We start from the raw sequence: 18567 nt of genomic DNA, 5'->3' as shown, positions 1-18567 counted from the left end.
CAAACAGAAGATTTGTAACTTTTTCTAGCATGCTGAATATGAAGGAATTTCACCATAATAAAAGGAGGAAGAAAGAAAATAGGCTTACCTTGGGCAGTTTGACAACCTACTATATATCTTTGTGAGAGGGAGAGGGTGCTTACTTAGCATGAAGCAGGAGACTATCCTACTATATATCCATCCACAAAGAGAGAGATCTCCACCCAAATGCCCCAAAAGATCAACCATAGCTCAGCTGCACCCCCAGCCAAGATGGGTGATTATCAGGCTACCTAGCGTCTCATCTATAACATTTCCTTACAAGGACTCTACCTTGCAAGTCTTGAACTTGATTGTAAAGAATGTGGTTCTTAGTTACAACCATGGTAATTAACATCATAGAAGACATGCCAAAATATAATATCCAAAATTAAAATAAATCCATAAGCTTAACAACATTGAAAAAAAATAAAAAAAAAGACATTACAAAGAAATTGTTAGCAAAAAAGAAAGAAAAAATGTCTCTAACATCATCTTAAGTAAAAAATCTAAAGTACAAGTAAATCATCATTTTCATCCATCATTGTGAGTTGGGGTTGTGAGTCATGAATTGATGAATCACCTAGTAAAAAAAAAAACACCAAAAAAATTATTAGAAAACTTTACTAAATATTTTAATAAAAAACAATTCATAAAATTGATAATTATGTAAATCGGTTACCTTCTTTTTCCTTCCATAACCAACTTTGAGCACACATTAAGGCCTCCAAAGTATCTGGATGAAGCCTACTGCGATGTTTTGATACCACCCTACCACCCGTGCTAAAGGCTGACTCAGATGCAACTGTAGATACCGGAATAGCATAGATATCACGAACAATCATCTGCAAAGTCGGATACTTTATACCATTTGTCTTCCACCAACTTAAAACATCAAAATTTGAATTCCTTGGCAGAATAGACTCCTCTAAGTAATAATCTAACTCCGACTTCGTATGACTTTCTCCAATGGTACTATGAACAAATAAGTCAAACTTTGAAAGAGGATCTTGTTCATCATAGTTTAACTCCAAAAGAGTTGAACCTGATGAAGTACCATAGGATGAAGTTTTTTGCCCCAAATTAGACTTTGATTGATACTCAGAAAGCAACTCATAACACATTCCACGGATTTTTTCTATCTCATTTGAAGCTTCAGACCCATACATTAGTGGAAAGTAAAACTCTAAAATCTTTATCTTGTATCTTGGGTCAAATATAGCTGCTATTGCCATCACAATATGACACCCACTCCAATACTTGTCAAACTTTTGCAACATACTTGATGCCATCGTTTTCACAACATCATTTGAGCATATCAACCAATCATACAATGCCTCTTTGATTTCGCACACTTTGATGAAGAAAGTATTTGCAGTGGGATAATTTCGTCCTGAAAACAACTCTGTTATGTTGTAAAACAATTTCAATCTTCCACATATTTCCTTTGCCATATTCCATTCTTCCTCTGTTGGCACAACCATGTAGTATTTTTCACGTTGCTTCAAACGTGGGAACACATCTTTATATGTTATAGCAATTGATAACATCAAGTATGTGGAATTCCATCGTGTCTTACAATCAAGACTTAACTTCTTATTGCATGGAATACGCAATTGGCGAGCTGCATCTTCAAACTTTTCCATTCTTGATGGGGTTGCTGACCAATATGCAACACTCTCACGAATTTTTTCAATTTCTACTTCAATGACATCCAAACCTTCCTTAACAATTAAGTTCAACACATGTGCCGCACATCGCATGTGGAAAATTTTTCCATTCAATAAGAGTGAATCGCTCAAACATAATTTCTCCACCAAGATATTGATCATCCCGTCATTACTTGAGCAATTATCCACAGTGACTGTAGAAACTTTTCTATCCATATTCCAATCCAACAAGAAATCCATTAATACATCTGAAAGAACTTCTTTTGTGTGTGGAGGAGGCACATAAACAAACCTAAATTAAGAATAAAAAATATCATTAACACAAACAATATCATTAAAGGATCAAATAAAAAAACACTTTGGAAGTTAAAAAAAAATAACATAACTAACCTTACAATATGATGGTGTAGTAACCAAGACTCATCAATGTAATGTACAGTGATAGCCATGTAGCCTTTCTTTTGATTTGATGTCCACATATCAGTTGTGATAGCAACTCTACTTTGAAGTTTCTCTAAGTAGCTAATCATCTTATCTTTCTCAACCTCATAAATCTTCATTATATCACCCTTAATCGTATTGCGGGAAACCATCTTAAACAAGGGTTGGAGACTAGTAGCAAAATCTCTAAACCCCACATGGTCAACGATTGAAAGTGGGTACTCATGCAATATAATTGCACGTGCAAGCTTCTCTCTTGACATTTCTTGATCAAAGGTAAAACCACCAATTTGAACTTTTCCATGACCTTTTCTCTCTACTGCCAATAATTGTTGCCTAATATCAACATTTCTTCGTTTCATGCACCTATCTATGTGTACATGTAAGTGTTTTGTCCCATTCTTGCTATCGGCCTTAAGCTTTCCCTTACAATGCTTACAAATAGCATAATCTTGTCCATCTTCTATGATTTTATCAAAATCATTCCAAACAACCGAAGTCAACTTTCTTCTTTTAGATACCAAGGTTCCATCAGTAGTTGAAGTACTGCCTGTAATTGGAGTTGAACCCGCACTTGGCATGGAAAAGTTTTCCCCTTCTTCTGATGTCATTTTTCTTAATGAACAAATAAAGTCTATAAGTAAAACATTCAAACCTAAATTAGTAACCTAAAGCTTGGATAGGGCTTGAAGCAAGGGTTTAAAAGGCAAGATTGTATTTAGGTTAACCTCCAAGAATTGCAAGATGTCAACATAGTTTCCATTAATAGGAAAATAAATGTAATAGAAAAGCATCGAGGGCAGTGCAACCGAAAGACACATGCAGTTTATATGGACAGCCCACAGCAAGTGAGAAGAAAATAAAAAAAACAGAAAACAAAGTAAAACAAAAGCAAACAAAGAATATTCTAAAAAGTAATAACCAGAAAACAAAACAAAACCTTGAAATTAGGAATATTTAACCAATATCAAAACTATTAACGGACAAAATTTGAAAATCAAATTCTCTAAAGACAAAAGAATTTTACGGAAGAATAATTCTATATTGAATGGCACAATATGGAGACCACTAGCACAAAACACATACAGCTGAAAAATATTGAATAGGATTTAACATGGAAGCAAAAGTGGCAGTTTCATAAAAATTAAACAAGGGCAAATGACTCATTTGTAATAGTTACTAGTAAAAAGCACATGAATATTAGTGTCATTAGATTGTATCTTAGTGTGATACGCACTAGAAATGGGTTCATTGATGGAATGCATAGTACATGTTCAGAGGGAAAAGAAGCACTAGTTAGAGAAATTTAACTTAATCAAACCCAAACAAGGTAGAGTTGAGACTAAAAGGGTCTTACAACCAACCCTCTTTGACATATCCCAATTAAGTTAATTATTCAATGGAGTACCCCCAAAAATTGAAGAGGGAGAAGGATGAATAGAAATCTATCAAATACCAAATGTATTCTAAGGTCCTCCATTTATACACGTGAGGTAACACTCACCCCTTGGTCGCATAAAAGCCAACCCAGCAGAGATGTGTGCCCCCATCCAACCAAGAACACACACACAAAAACAAAAACAAAAAAACAAAAAAAAAAGAAAAGAAGGGCGCAAAAAGACTGTTATAAATTTACTTCTTGTTTTCTAGTTCTTATCCATACCAGCAAGCCATCAGTATGTTCAGTTGCCTATTATTAACATTTGTTAAATGTGCAAAGCCTGAAAGTAACAATGTACTTGCACTAGGATTATTTAGACAAAACACCAACAGATTCAGACATAGCTCTCTCTAAGAATCACTTTCATTGATTTTGTCCTGTAAGTTTAAGTTTCCGTTGGTACCTACAACATGTCCCTCAATTTGTTATGTAGCCCACAATGTGGTTTCAATTTACTTTGTGTTTTCTAGTCCTTATCCATACTGGTAGCATATACTATATTTCTATGTGTCCCAGTTCTCTGTTCCCTCCTATTTTCCCTCAAATTCTTCAATAAATCAAACATTCTTTAACCCAAGCCTTTCAAGTTCCCAATACCTTCCATGCAGTAGGTAATACTTTACCGTCCAACATAGCAGCATGCCATCAGTATGTTCAGTGGCCTATTATAACATTTGTTAAATGTGCAAAGCTTGGAAGTAACAATGTACTTGCACTACAATGTTAACCAATTTAGACAAAACACCAACAGATTCAGAGGCTAAAAAAATACAACTATGTCCTAAATTTTTTTTACAAATTACTGACAAATCCAGGGACGTTAATTACTAACAAAGAGTTCAAATGATCAGATTGCTGCCAATCAAGGCAACTATGCTTATTCAAAGCTATTCCAATCCACCCATAAAAGTTTATATTAGTTGCATCAAATTCCTACCCATCAAATACCAACTTCAAAGTATATCTTCTCTCACACACATATATATAACATAATAATAACAATAAAGTAGAGTTAATGCCATTATTCCCCCAACATGCCACGATATAGCAAATAAGATTAAATCTTTGTTCTTCCTTCTTCTCCTCTGGAATTACAGGCATACGGTGTATACAGTTAATTAAATTAAAATTATAAAGCCAAATTACTTACCCAAACGGGCTTATGCCAATCTATCAGAAATTGAGAATTCCACATATCAACCTTGAAATCATGGATATTTTAGAATAAAAGAGGAATGATTTTTTCCACGTATGAAATTATAACACCAATCTCAATGAATATTTCAAATCATCCATCAGATGGTGCCACACCGTTTTCGGTCAAGACTTCAAATGATCCACTCCGAAAGATTGTATCCTCTTTTAAAGTCCAATCTGAAAGCATTCAATCAATAAAAAGAATGGTTCGTGTTGAAAGGGAAAAAGAGTAAACATTCAATCTGACAAGTTCATATAATCAATAAAAAATTAAAAAAAAAGGTTTCGTATCAATAAAAAAGACTGCTTAGCCCCTATTAAGATTCGCAAGAAACGGATTCAAAACCCTAAATAGCAACCCGAAAACTAATAGAAAAAAAAATCCTTCAATAATCTGAAACTGGAAATGGAAAAATCCTAAATCTCATATCTCTTGCCCGAATTAGAAACGGAATACAACACCAAATCAAGGCATCATTCAACCAAAAAATCAACAAAAAATCTTACCGGTTTGTAGATACGTGAAGATAATAGCTGTGATTCTTGATTTCTTGTGAATATGGGATAAACAAGGATGAATCGAGAGGAAATGGATTTTCGAATGGATTATCTGATGGATTTCTCCATTGAGTGGGAGGAAAAACCCTAGTGCCGACGGGAACGAGATCTGAGAGTCTGAGAGAAGAAGACCTAAAATGAGGAGAGGAAACTAATATTTATACGTGGGGGGTAAAATAGTAATTTCATATCGGGGCGGGGCGGGGCGGGTCAAATTATAACTACACCCGACCCCGCCCCGAACCCGATTCGGGTTTTAAAATAAATCCTGAACCCGGCCCATCCCCGATTGGCATGTTCTTATACCCGTCCCAATAGGGGCGGGTCGAGGCGGGTGACCCGGGAAACCCGCGAAATTGCCATTCCTAACCATGTACTTAAATTTCTAAGCATGATGTCTTTGTTGAAGTTCTTGACTGGAAGATAATAATTACGGTAAACAGATCTATATGATACTGATTGGGTAGAAGAGATCAATTTAGTTTTCTCAATATCAGCAAAATCTTTCTTGAGAGAGAGAGAGAGGGAGAGTCGTACAGGTTAATTCTAGAAATATTTTAATTAATGAATTTTCCTTAATTTGTACAAAACACTAAGGCTATGTTTGGTTCCCGGAAAATTTGAGAGAAAATGCGAGGGAAAGAAAATATAAAGGAAAAGTAGAAAGAAAGAAAATACAAAGGAAAAATAGAAGGAAAGAAAAAGTGAAGAAAAATAAAAAAATAGATTAAAAATTGATAAATTATTTTTTTTGTTACTTCAAACTCATTTTATTTATTTTAACTTATTAATATAAAAATTAAATAATTTAAAAATACATAAGTTTTTAATTAGTTTTAATTATATTTGATTTTCTTTGATATTTTTCATAGGACAACCAAACATGAGAAAATCATTTTCCTTAGCATTTTTTTTCTTTCCTTTGTACTTTCCGGGAACCAAACATTAAGGCTATGTTTGGTTCCAGGAAAATTTAAGGGAAAATGCGAGGGAAAGAAAATACAAAGGAAAAATAGAAGGAAATAAAAAGTGAAAGAAAATAAAAAAATAGATTAAAAATTGATAAATTATTTTTTTTTTGTTACTTTAAACTCATTTTATTTATTTTAACTCATCAATATAAAGATTAAAGAATTTAAAAATACATAATTTTTTAATTAGTTTTAATTATATTTAATTTTCTTTGATATTTTTCATAGGACAACCAAACATGAGAAAATCATTTTTCTTAGTATTTTTTTCTTTCCTTTGTACTTTCTGGAACCAAACATAGCCAAGGATTAAATTTAGTATTTTAATTTCTTGGAATCTTCATTCTGTTGAGTGAATCACTAAAAAAGAGCCTCAATTTTCCAACCAATTAAATAAATAAAACTGTAATGCCACGGATTCAATACACAGATCTGTAAATTTCATGAACCCACTTCAGCAACTTATCTTCATCAAGTTGATCATGATTGTTGCCAAAATGCTTGAGAAAATAGGTGGGCTCCTTATTATTAGGGTTACAACTTGGACAATTTGGATTATTGTGTTGATTCCTAACTTCGGTCCAATCCGACCTAACCTTTGACATGAAAAACTCATTCCAATTCAAACTCAATTTCATTTTTCAAAATTCGGTTGATCAAATTAAATTCAAGTTAATTGGATTAAACTTAGGTTTGTCGGATCAATCAAATTATATGATTCAAAATTTATCCATAATATTTTAAAATTTATATATATATATATATATATATATATATATATATATATATATATATATATATACTACAATTCAAATAGTAAATGAGACAAAATTTCAAAATAATAATAAAAAAGTAAAAATAAATTTAGTTATCTTTCTAGAAAAATGAAAAAGTATATAATATAATTATAATTTAATATTTTTCCCAAGGCTAGATACTTGAGGTTCATTTATTTATAGGGAATTTAATGTATCTCATGTATGCACAAGGCTAGATTCAAGTCATGTAGTTGGAATGATGAGCGGGTTCTTGTCTAATCCAGGGAAGGTAGTAAAGTCATTTTGCAGGTACTTGAGAGATAGCCCAAGCATGTGTTTCTCTGTTTTGGGGGAGCTTGATAGTCTTGGAAGGATTTACAAATGCATATATCCCTAGTGATATTGATAGCAAGAGATCTACATCTAGGTATTAGATCACTTTTGGAAGGGGAGTTACAAAAGTGTGATGACTTATCCACTAGAAAAGTTAAGGATATAGCTACCACTAAAGCAATGAAGGAGATGTTATGATCAAAGAGCTTTCTCCGAGAATTGAGTTTTAAACAAGATGAGTATATGGTTAATTATAATAGTTAGTGTTATGGATCTAAGTAAGAGCATGGACCATTCCTCAAACCAAGCATATTGTTTTGAGATGTCATTGATTAGGAGATATAGTTGAAGAAAAAGTAACTTAGCTAAAGAAGATTCACACGGATAAGAATGTCTTAAACATGTTAACAAAGGTTATTATGAAGTAAAAGCTTCAATTATGCATTAGAATAGTGGGTTTGACCTCTATATGATGGAGTAACAGGTTGATATACCTCCTTCATTTGTTAGCTAGAGGTGGAGATTGTTAGCCTAGGCTCATATGAATTCCAACCCATGATGTGTTTGTTCTTTAAGCCCACATATTGGGCCACTCTTTTAGGTACTTGTTAAGCCTATTAACATATTGGGCGACATATTGTTAGCCAAGAGTACTGTTTGAGAAGTTGGAGAACTAGATTGTGTTGTGGAAAGGGGAAAAATGGGGGAAACAAGGGCTAGCTAGTTTATGAGCATTATTTTAGGGCAAAGGGTGATGATCAAAGTATAAAGGTGAATTTTTTATGGGTGATTCCTTTAGCTTTGCATGTGAAAGTTTTTCTTCAACAATTGTAGAAGCTTTTGTGGTATAATCTTTCTTTCTTTTTCTTTTTTTGGTATTTTTGAGATGAGATCGATATTGCTATCTCAAATACTGATGTATTTTCACTAGTCTCCATTATTAAAGAAGAATTATCTTTAACAATATTTTTTGTAGGGAATGTTAAAAGCCTCATTGTTGTGTTAAAGGATGCAAGAGATCTTCCCAATTTGTAGTTGAAGAATTAAGAAACTTATTGTAGAGATGGTTTGTGAACTGTCAACAAGTATTGTAAATGACAATTGAGCTTACCATTTAGGTTGATAGAGTGTTTTTCTTAAGGTACAATACATCAATGATATGTGAAGTTGAAGCTATCAACTTGATGAAGTATTATGTTATATATCAATGGTGTTAGTAATCATATCAATTTTCATAATTGTTCATGTAGATGTTACTGTTTTGATCTTAACCATATGTGTTCACATGCTATTACTACTTGTAGATATGCATATATATCATGCAATCCTTTATTTTATATATATATATAAAAATAGAAAATATTGTATACTTGGGTTAAGTTTCTTTTGCAAAGAACATAATTGGAACTAGGCTATCAATTAAAATGTTCACCTTGACTACACTTAATTAAGTTTCATTTACAAAGAACTTAACCAAGGTTAAGTTCTTAATAAAAATGTCCAACTCCATTTAAGCTTCATTCATAGCAAACACAACTCTAGTTAAGTTTTCATTCGAAATGTTTCAAAACTGTCTATGCTATAATAGATATAGCAATAAGTTGAAATGATATATGGATAGAAAGCAATCGATTGATCAGGGTCATTCAATAAGTTGGTATGACCATGATATCAACTTTAATTTGAAGTCTATCCCCTATGACATTTCTTATTGTAGCGTTATATATATGATCACTTGTTTGGATCTTAACCTGCATAACATATACTCTAAGAAATATAAAATCCATTATCCATATCATAAAAGTATAAAGATAATGCAACACATGTTTACAAAAAATCCAACATGAAACTCTATTAAATCATAAATGTTGTTGTCCGATCTTCCAATTTGTTCCTTCACTTCCTACAAATTTGCTTTCATCCTCTCTTGAAATTTTGTGTACTCCATGCATGCATAGCTCTTGTAAACGATAAACAACATCAATTTAAAAATTTGCACAAAATGCAGTTTTGGTATGGACTATAAAGTCAATTATAATTTTGAATTGATTAAATAAAATAAGCAGACAATAAAATCTTCAAAACAATGCTACTTGATTGGAAATAATTTCATTGACATAATGTCGGGAGATATCTCAAATTTCTAATTGAAATATATTTCTTTTTATAAAAGGAATACTATATAGAATATTTCCTAAGCTTATATGTGATTGTAATTAAATTTTTTTATAAATTAAGGAAAGTTAGTAAGAATATCTTTATAAATATTCTAGGTCATGAAGGGAAAAAGTAATGAGAGAGAGGTGAGCTTGTGAGGGCTATACATGGTGAATAGAAATGTGAGGAAAAACGAAAGACACCCAGTGGTGTAAGAGGGTTCATCAGGATATAGATGTGAGGAAGAGTTTTTTACCGGTGGAAATATAAAGAGAGGAAAAGTAGGATATTTCAAGAACCAATAGTTGTATCAGTTTTTGTCCATTGTAATATTCTTTGTCATATAATGGGATATTCTCTTTCATCCATTGATGTAGATATGATTGATCAAATCACATTAAAACCTTGTGTACCTTTATGTGTGGATTGCTTTATTTTTTTGTTCTTCCATTAATATGTTTATATCATAGCTTCCTATGCACATCAAGTGGTATTAGAGCTTTGGTTGAAGATGTTTGGGAAAGCTTTAATTGAAAGTGCCTATTGGTTGAAGATGTTTGGGAGAACTTTATTTGAATAGTAAGAGCAAGAAGAATTGATCACAAAAGAGGAATACTAAACGAATTTTAATTGAAAGTGGATTCAATTTTTCTCTCGTCAATAATACTAGAATCAATGGGATTGTTATGTATGATAAGATCATGGTGCATGAAGGGAACAATGGAACATGAGCAGAGTGATGTGCATAAGAAAATGATATATCATAGAGAGATGAAAGATTAACTTAATAGAATTTGATTCAAGGTGAAGATTATTGGGAAGTGTTTCAAATTCCAAATAAGAATATATTTCTTTTTTATTTAGGAGTATTATATAGAACATTTCCAAAGCTTATATGTGATTGTAATTAGATTTCTCACAAACTAGAAAACTAGTAGGAATATTTATATAAATATTCTAGGTCAAGAGGGGAAAATTTATGATAGAGAGATGAGCTTGTGAGGACTTATGTGGTGGATGAAGATATGAGGAAAAACAAGAGACACCTAATGGAGTAAGAGAGCTCATTAGGGTATAGATGTAAGGAAAAATGAGAGGCAACTAATGAAGCAAAGGGGTCATGGTTTAGGGTGGAGATACAAAAAATGGGGAAAAGTGGGATATTTCAGACCTAATAGTTGTATAAATTTTTATCCTCTATATATTCTCTATCATATAATGAAATATTCTTTCCCATACATTGAGATAGATATGATTGATCGAATTACATTAAAACCTCGAGTATCTTTATATGTGGATTGTTTTATTTTTGTTTTCTTCTATCAATATGTATATATCAAGCTTCCACTTCCACATGGACAACATATAACCCAATAACTTTTAAAGGGAAAAAAAAAAGGAAGTACTAACGAGAATTGGTAGTAAATCTATGAACTTTTATTATTTATGTGGAAGTATATGACTTTTGTTTTTCGTAAATTTTTTTTTTCTGTCTCTATATATGTATCCTCAATGAGAAGAGAAGCTTGAAAAATGTGTCAAAATTTTTTTTTTTAGTTCACCATTTTTTCTATACATTGTATTACAAGAAACTTTAAAAGTTTAAAAATAATTTCTGAATAGTATATAAATTTGTAAACATGAAACCAAGTGCCCTCAAATTTCTTCAAGACGACAGATTTGAATCCACTAGACTAGATTAATATTAACATCTGATTATTTGCCCTAATAAAAGTCATAGATTATTATTAACATCTAGTCTAGAATGAATTTATGGGGCTAGGGATTTCTTTTGTTTTCACTTAGTTTGGCATTCAGTTTGAGGAAAAAAAAGGATGTTAACATATAGTTGGAGGATGAATTGTTCAGGATATTATGAGATTTCCAATAGAAGAATAGTGGGGTATGTTGGCCATGCAAAAGCTGGCTGCACTTTTAAATGAAGCATAATATTTCCGTCCTCATTTGGAGTATTGTGTGTGAGGAGCATGAGAGAATAACCAATCTTCTTTCTTATTGCATTTCTGCAATAGTTTGATATCAATTTGTCATTAATTAAAAGGTAAGGGATGACTTACTTTTGTGAGTATAACCAAAGAAGGGCAAGTCCTGTGAATTCTGATCATGCAAGAGAAGTATTGGTTTGATGAAGAACATAGACTGGACAATGTTCCTTGATTTCAAATTGGAAGAGGTGCTAGAGCTAAGTTGGCAAAAAGTGTTTGAAAAATATAATTCATTTATGTAATGTACATGAACCATGGGCCATTTCATTTTGGGAAAAAACCTATGAATCCTGAACTGGCAGGAAGATTGTTCAATTGAAGATGATTGGACCGGGCTGACCTTGATTCCATCTTTCAAGCATTCCCAAACCCTGGTTTTGTTTATGTAGGTGGGCTTACAACTTACTTCGTGTTCATAGATAGTGTTCAACTGGATATTGGTTATATCTTGATACGTAGTCTTTTGACTGGATATATAGTGGATGGATTCCATATGGAAAGTCATTTAGAGTATTAGTATATGGAAGGATGAACTTTTCTTCTCTAGCTAGTTTCTTTCTGTGAGAATATGCCCATTGCAACTGAGATGAGACTCTACAGAATGTCCAATGCTGGTGAAATTAACAGTTGAATATAGGATCGTTTTTGCTTCAAATAAGTTGGATGTCAATGCATGATGATGATTTGTCATACTGAAGCTAGGAAAACCTTATTGTGTTGTCTGATTGTTTCATAGAGTCTATATCGTATAAAGACAACTTTACTGTTCTGTCTGATTGTTTGATAGAATCCATTTCATCAGTATAAAACCCTTGAAGTAATGATTATTTCCTTGAATGAACGAGCTCTTAAAACTATTGGAATACATCTCATTCCATGTGCATACCCCATTTTGTAATTGATCCACATTTTGAAGATCTAAATTCCTTTAAAAAAATTATCATATCTTATAATTCTTGTTAGTATTGATGTCATTAGAAGAGGGGTATCTATGGTTGATCATTGATAGTTGACCTTGGATTTTTTATTATGTGGGTCCGGGGTGTCACCAAACAAGTTTGTTCCTGGTGATATTACTACTATATATGGATGTGGACCAAGATGCTCATCTAGATGGTCTAGTTCTCTCTCATATATGTATATGTATATATATATATATATATACATGAGCAAATATTTTCGAACTCATTGACAAAGATGGGGAAAATGAACCCACCCAAGACTGGCCTGTATAACCTGGTGACCTGGAAGATAGGTTCCATATGCAATATTGGTCTGTCATGTTGTTTAAATTATGTGATTATATATCTAATTGCAATTATTAGCATGTAGGTTCATGACATACCATAACTTGTATTTTGGATACATGTTCTCAACATATGCTCAGATTATTCTAAGTTCCTTTCACTAGTAGAAACATGTTCTCTTTATTTCATAACATGAAGTTCTCTCCCTGATCTGCATGACAGGGCTCTTCAGAACAGGAGACTGGAAAAAAAAAGGGCAAAAAGAAAGAAAGCAAAACGAAAAGATAACGCCCCAACATTATTCCTGGATCAGTCTTCATCCACATCATGCATTTACGTCTACAGAAAACACAGAATATAATTTTATTAGACAATAGTCAAGCATTGTTCTAATAAATGAGAGAGAGAGAGAGAGAGAGAGATTACCGCAAGTGACGGGAGTGAGATTGCAGTGAGAAGGAAGACGAGAAGCAATCCTGAGAGTGCTGCACATGCAGGCATCGTCTATTGTTTGAAGTGCAGTGCAGCAGTCAGCACTTGGGGTGCTGTCAGGGGCACCAGGGACCACGAATGGTGCACACACACTTAGGTTGTTGAGCTGTGTTGAGCAGGCTGAAGGCTGCGACCAAGCCATCTGTGTGCGTGCCACTAGTGCAACAACCAAGAGAAGTGTAGCTCGAAATCGGAGAGAGAAGAGGGAACGCGCAGCTGCCATGACTAGTTCTGCCTTGGCTTCTTTAACCATTCTGTCTCATTTTCTAGGGCTTTATGTCCACTTATAGTTGGCTGATGATGCTAAGATGTGGATGTTTTCATGAGTAACCTAACTTGAGTATTGGGCTCATCCCATTTATGTTGAAGTTAGAACTGTAGTTACAGAATGCATGACTCCTAAATACCATGTCATTGGAAATTATTTCCTCAATTTTGGGGAAAATTTTAGTTACATCAATTCAGTTTTCTTTTATTCAAAATTTAAGCATGAAACCGGACATCCGCATCTATGATGAAGTGATCCAACATTTTTTTAAAGGTTGTTTGATTGAAAGGGATGAAATAATCCTTATTTCATAAATCTAATCCTTTATATTTTTTCAACCTAAAAATTATCCGTTTTTGAGAAAATTACCAACATTTTTCTTATAAAAATAATGTTTGAACGGATTAGATTTGTGGATTTGGAATCATTTCATTCATTTTAATCAAATAATTCTTTTTTTTTTTTATGATCCTTGCTTGTCAAGATGGTGCAAACCATGTTCTCGTATGTGACCCATATTTAGAAGGACACAAAAAAAAGGACCCATGCATATTCAATTCCAATGTGAAATATAAGTGGGGTGCATGGTTCAAGATGTACGGCATAAAATATCAATAATTGGCATAAACCTGTTCAAGTCTAAACATTACGTGTACAAAATATAAAGTCTAATGCACACCAAAGTCAAAAACCATTAGATTATTTGGTAGCTAGGTAACATGGTAGGAAAGTGGGCACTAAGACATATTCTATAGACAGCTACTAGCATGGCATATAGACTATAGTTGCCCATAAATAAACAATTCAACATAAGCTAAATTAAGGCTGTCTTAATTGCCTCAAACAAATTATAAAGAATCAGAATAAAAAAAATGTAGAAGACATTTCAAAAGAAAGCTAAAAGAAGTTTCTCAGGATCCTTCTTGGTCAGCAGCAGCAGGTGCTGTCCAATATGATTTTACTGCAAACAAAAGCTTCTCCCTCTGATGAGGACCATCTTCATGGTCTACAATTCGACTCATCCAATTCAGCCCATCAGTGATCCTCTTGATCTTCACCAGAACATCAACATCATCTCGAAGTATCACGCTTCCTTCAGGCCTTAAAATTCTATCCATTTCTAACAGAATATCTTCCATCTCACATCTGTAATGCAAGTTAAAGCAAAAAATGAAGTTTCCAGGATGAATGATTCTCTCATGTTTGTTAAGTTGTCATCAGTTATCACCCTTTTTCCCATATAAATCAGAATTTGAAGCTTAGAGGGATCTCACAAAGCTGGGATCCTATAAGTCAAATAACAGAGGAGGTTGAGATAGTATCTTTAATTCATTCATGTGGGTGTGTATGTTACTTTCAAATATGCCCCTTCCCCCTCTCATGTAGTGGTAGAATTGGGTATATTGGTAACTCTAGTTCTAAGCATCAAAACTTCTGTGAAACATTTGTGTTCTTTTTGCCTTGTGTTAGACATTATACAGACGATAACATTTATGTAAATGATCACCTGTCCTTATAGAGGCTGAACACTGAATCAGCATGAATGAGGTCATATGTCCTCGGGTAAGTAGACATGGCTTCACACCTGCAACAAAACACTTATCAGCAGCAAGCTTTTGGACATATTGAGAATGAAATGAGACCGAATTTACCAGTTCTGATATGTTCCGATCAGTCCCCTTTCATAAATCACTCCTAATGTGTTGATTTTTGCGTCTACTGGAACCACATTCATCACCCAAACTGGATCTTCAACTAGAGCTGCAGCAAATCCACCCAGGTAGGCATTCATGTCTAGAAGGTTTCGGTACCTTCCGGGCTGCCGAAGCTGATTGTTCACAGCTTTATAATATGACATTCTCTTCTTCCATAGTTCTGAATTAAGTTGGAAAATCTCAGCTGTAACCCCGTTTATACTCCCACTACTGATCCTTGGCGGGATCACATTTAATCTCTCAGGCCATTTCGCCAATTCCCCACCTGCAAGTTCTTGACTGTATGAAACTTCAGGCAAGGGAGTCAAACAGGTTTCCATTTTCGTATACCTGAAAACAATCATGTTGAATCAAACTTGAGCATAAGCATTAAAAACACGAAAATTGATTACCAGAAACAAATGAAGTTATAATGCACGAACCAGGCCCTATCCGGATCTTGTGGCAGGCAGAATGGTGGATTCTGAGTAATCTTCCTGTTAACCTTGCAGTATAAATGATTAATTGGTTTCTGCCAAATTGCTATATCATCTTTTTCCACTAACTTTTTCCAGCAAAGGCTCTTAGCTACATTCTCAATGGTTTGCTGCTCAGCCTTCAAATCTTTCTCTGTTCTCTCCCACCCTCTCCAATGTTTCTTCCAGTTGATTGGCGGCCCAGAAAGCACCCAGTAGCCACCCGGCCGGAGAACGCGATCAACTTCAATCAAGTAAACCCCATCTGCTCCATGGCATGCCCCAAAAAAAAAACTATAAGTACACCCAAATTGAAACTAACTCTATGATTTCCCCCTCAGATCAATGGCGCTGCAGACATTAAATTAAAGAGAAAAGCAATGTGACATCAAGGGATGAAACGGATGATGAGGTTACCATACTGGCCCCATGGGATGAGGCAGCGAGAGCAATGAGCCATGTCAAAGGCCCTAGACGGATAAGGAAGCCTGATAGACGCCAGAACACCGATCAAAGCAGGAACTCCTCGCTCCAAAGCAAATTGTACCTGTGCTTCATGGGTGTCCCTCGGTGCAAACGACATTGTGATGATGTTCCGAGAAAGAAGATAAGCTCCCCAGCTCGCAACCTACATGTTTAAAATTTTACAAAGAGAATTTCAAGGTCTCCGGATTTATCATTTCATTCTCATCCATATTGCTCAATGGCTTGATTTTTGAAAGAAAGATAAGCCAACTATAATTCAGAAATGTTATCTTTTTCTTATTTACCTATGAAAAGACATCATTAATAATTTGAATGGAAAGCAAAGAACTAGTGACAAAATGTGGGATACTTTATGGCACAAAATGGTAAGTAGGTGTCCTGTCTTTGACTTCTCTCATAGCTATCCATATCTTATTACTTAAGATTTCAGACGTCTATCTCTTCACCTGTCCAAAATTAGATGAATCATCACGCTCGTGAGAAGATTTTTCTCCATTTCCTACAATTTCCTTGCCCTAATTTATCGCATTCCTACCAAAGTCTCTCACGGTACGCAATTCGAAAGTGAATTAAACATCTTAAAACTAAAATCTAAAATATATTTTTAAACTTTAGCTCCTAACCCATCTAAAATGTTTAATTATCTTTTTATTATTTATTTACAATTAAAAATCAAGAAAAAAATTTATCCGAAAACATTCTGAAGTCAACTTTAATTGAATATACAAGAATTATAAAAAAGGTAATTATCTTACCCCACAGCCAGTGTCAATGGCGGTACGGATGGAGCCATCTTTGAGATTGATCAACTTTCCGATATCATCAATGTAGGCATCAGCACCATTGGGAAACATGGTGCCGCCGCCAGGAAATCTGAATCGATCTCCTTCATATATAATCCAGTTCTGAACCGCCTTCTCCACGGTCAACTCTTTGTGCGGCACATTGGCGTACCACGCCACGTCCCTACTTGCCGGCCACGCCGGTGGGTTCCTGTACCCGTACGGCGCTGGAATACGGCACTTCAACAGATCACCTTTCTCTGGACAGTGTCTCTCTCTGTATATCAACCTCTCTCTCTCAAACTTCAAAGCCCTTTTCGTCCCCTCACATGGGGTGTACTCACTGTACTCCACCCCGCATGCAGGGTAGCTTTTCACCTTCTCCTCCGGCACGGTGGCTACCCCGTCCTCAGCCGCATGATGGGTGGAGAAGTCTATGGACAATTGTGCCAAGAATGGGTCGTTCAAGGCTGTGTTGGTGGAGTTTTGTGATGGGTTACACCGGCCCCGGAGGCTGAATTCTGCCGTTGTGGAGGTGGTGCCGCGGCCGTGTTGCCAGGAGCCGAGGAAGTAAGAGAAGGAGCAGAAGAAGGTGATGACAGCAAGTGAATAGATGTTGGTTTTTGTACAGAAGGAAAAGGTTGAGGAGGGTTTGGCAGAAGGCATGGCTAGGAAAAGGCGTTTGGCTATTTGGGTCTGTTTCTTCCACTTTTTATTGGGAGTCTCCATATTTATGGATGGTGATTTGGAAGACGTGAGAAGAGGGAGAGTTGAAGAGAAGTGGGTGATGAATCAAGTTGGTCATGTGGGTGATAAGTTTTAAAATTGTGTAATATATTAATTAATTAATTAATTAATTATATAGCTTAAATAATTTATAAGATGAGTTTGATGATCATGGAACTGGAAGTGGGGGAGGTGATGAAATGAGACAGGCCAGGTGATCAAAAAAGGGAAGTGGGGAAGGTGAATATTGAGGGAGGTAAATGGGATTTTCTAGGAAATATGTGAGAAAAACTAAGTGCTAGATCTATATGCACATGAAAATTTGGAAGAAAAAAAAAAATATAAAATTTGATTCTGTTATCAATTTAGGTAGAAAACTAGCTTGTAGATGGAAATTGGTTACCGACTTTCACCTTCCATCTTTTCATCTCCCATTGAATTTTAAGTACCGATATCTTGACTTCTCCTATTCAAAAGTTCTATCATTTTATTTATAATATAGTATGCGCACACCTTCAAGTAAACAAGAAATACAATTCTCATAATTGGAAACTCTTTTACCACTACTTACAATTCTTCCATGATATAAAAATAAAAATTCAAGATGAACAATAAAAATGAATCTCTCATAGACTATACAATAATTGTAACACCCAATATTTTTTTAAGGGATAAGTTAAGAAAATAATAATAATAATAATTAAATTAGTTAATTAATTAATTTAATAAAATGAAAGAGGGGTAAAAATATAATTTTTTGAATAAATACCCTATGTATAAATTAGAAATTATTGTTCTTCCTGTTCTTTTCTGAATAGTATTCTTTTTTGAATAGTATTTATGTTC

At 34.2% G+C, this 18567-nt stretch overlaps 2 protein-coding genes across 2 annotated transcripts; both read right to left on the bottom strand.

Annotated features, from left to right (window-relative positions):
• Positions 1-12958: 12958 nt before the first annotated feature.
• On the bottom strand, positions 12959-13557 carry LOC100260661 (stamen-specific protein FIL1). Its single transcript, XM_002279364.5, has 2 exons — positions 13224-13557; positions 12959-13136 (listed from the first exon to the last, which is right to left on the bottom strand). Exons 1-2 carry the CDS (start codon positions 13540-13542, stop codon positions 13123-13125), a joined length of 333 nt encoding a protein of 110 aa, XP_002279400.3. The 5' UTR covers positions 13543-13557; the 3' UTR covers positions 12959-13122.
• Positions 13558-14226: 669 nt separating this feature from the next.
• LOC100258938 (probable methyltransferase PMT15) lies at positions 14227-18140 on the bottom strand. Its single transcript, XM_002279384.5, has 6 exons — positions 16969-18140; positions 16145-16355; positions 15695-15992; positions 15210-15602; positions 15065-15142; positions 14227-14703 (listed from the first exon to the last, which is right to left on the bottom strand). Exons 1-6 carry the CDS (start codon positions 17722-17724, stop codon positions 14469-14471), a joined length of 1971 nt encoding a protein of 656 aa, XP_002279420.2. The 5' UTR covers positions 17725-18140; the 3' UTR covers positions 14227-14468.
• Between the last annotated feature and the right edge of the window lie 427 nt (positions 18141-18567).

Source organism: Vitis vinifera, chromosome 16 (genome assembly GCF_030704535.1).
Source record: "Vitis vinifera cultivar Pinot Noir 40024 chromosome 16, ASM3070453v1".
Taxonomy (NCBI): Eukaryota; Viridiplantae; Streptophyta; class Magnoliopsida; order Vitales; family Vitaceae; genus Vitis; species Vitis vinifera.
This window is presented reverse-complemented; position numbering and strand designations above follow the sequence as displayed.

Bases quoted from the DNA above. Each gene is read 5' to 3' on its own strand.
- LOC100260661 (XM_002279364.5), bottom strand. From the start codon at position 13,542: ATGGTTAAAGAAGCCAAGGCAGAACTAGTCATGGCAGCTGCGCGTTCC.
- LOC100258938 (XM_002279384.5), bottom strand. From the start codon at position 17,724: ATGGAGACTCCCAATAAAAAGTGGAAGAAACAGACCCAAATAGCCAAA. The intron at 15,143-15,209 runs GTAAATTCGGTC...GTTTTGTTGCAG, and splicing joins ATCGGAACATATCAGAACTG to GTGTGAAGCCATGTCTACTT. The intron at 14,704-15,064 runs GTGATCATTTAC...CTTGCATTACAG, and splicing joins TTCAGCCTCTATAAGGACAG to ATGTGAGATGGAAGATATTC.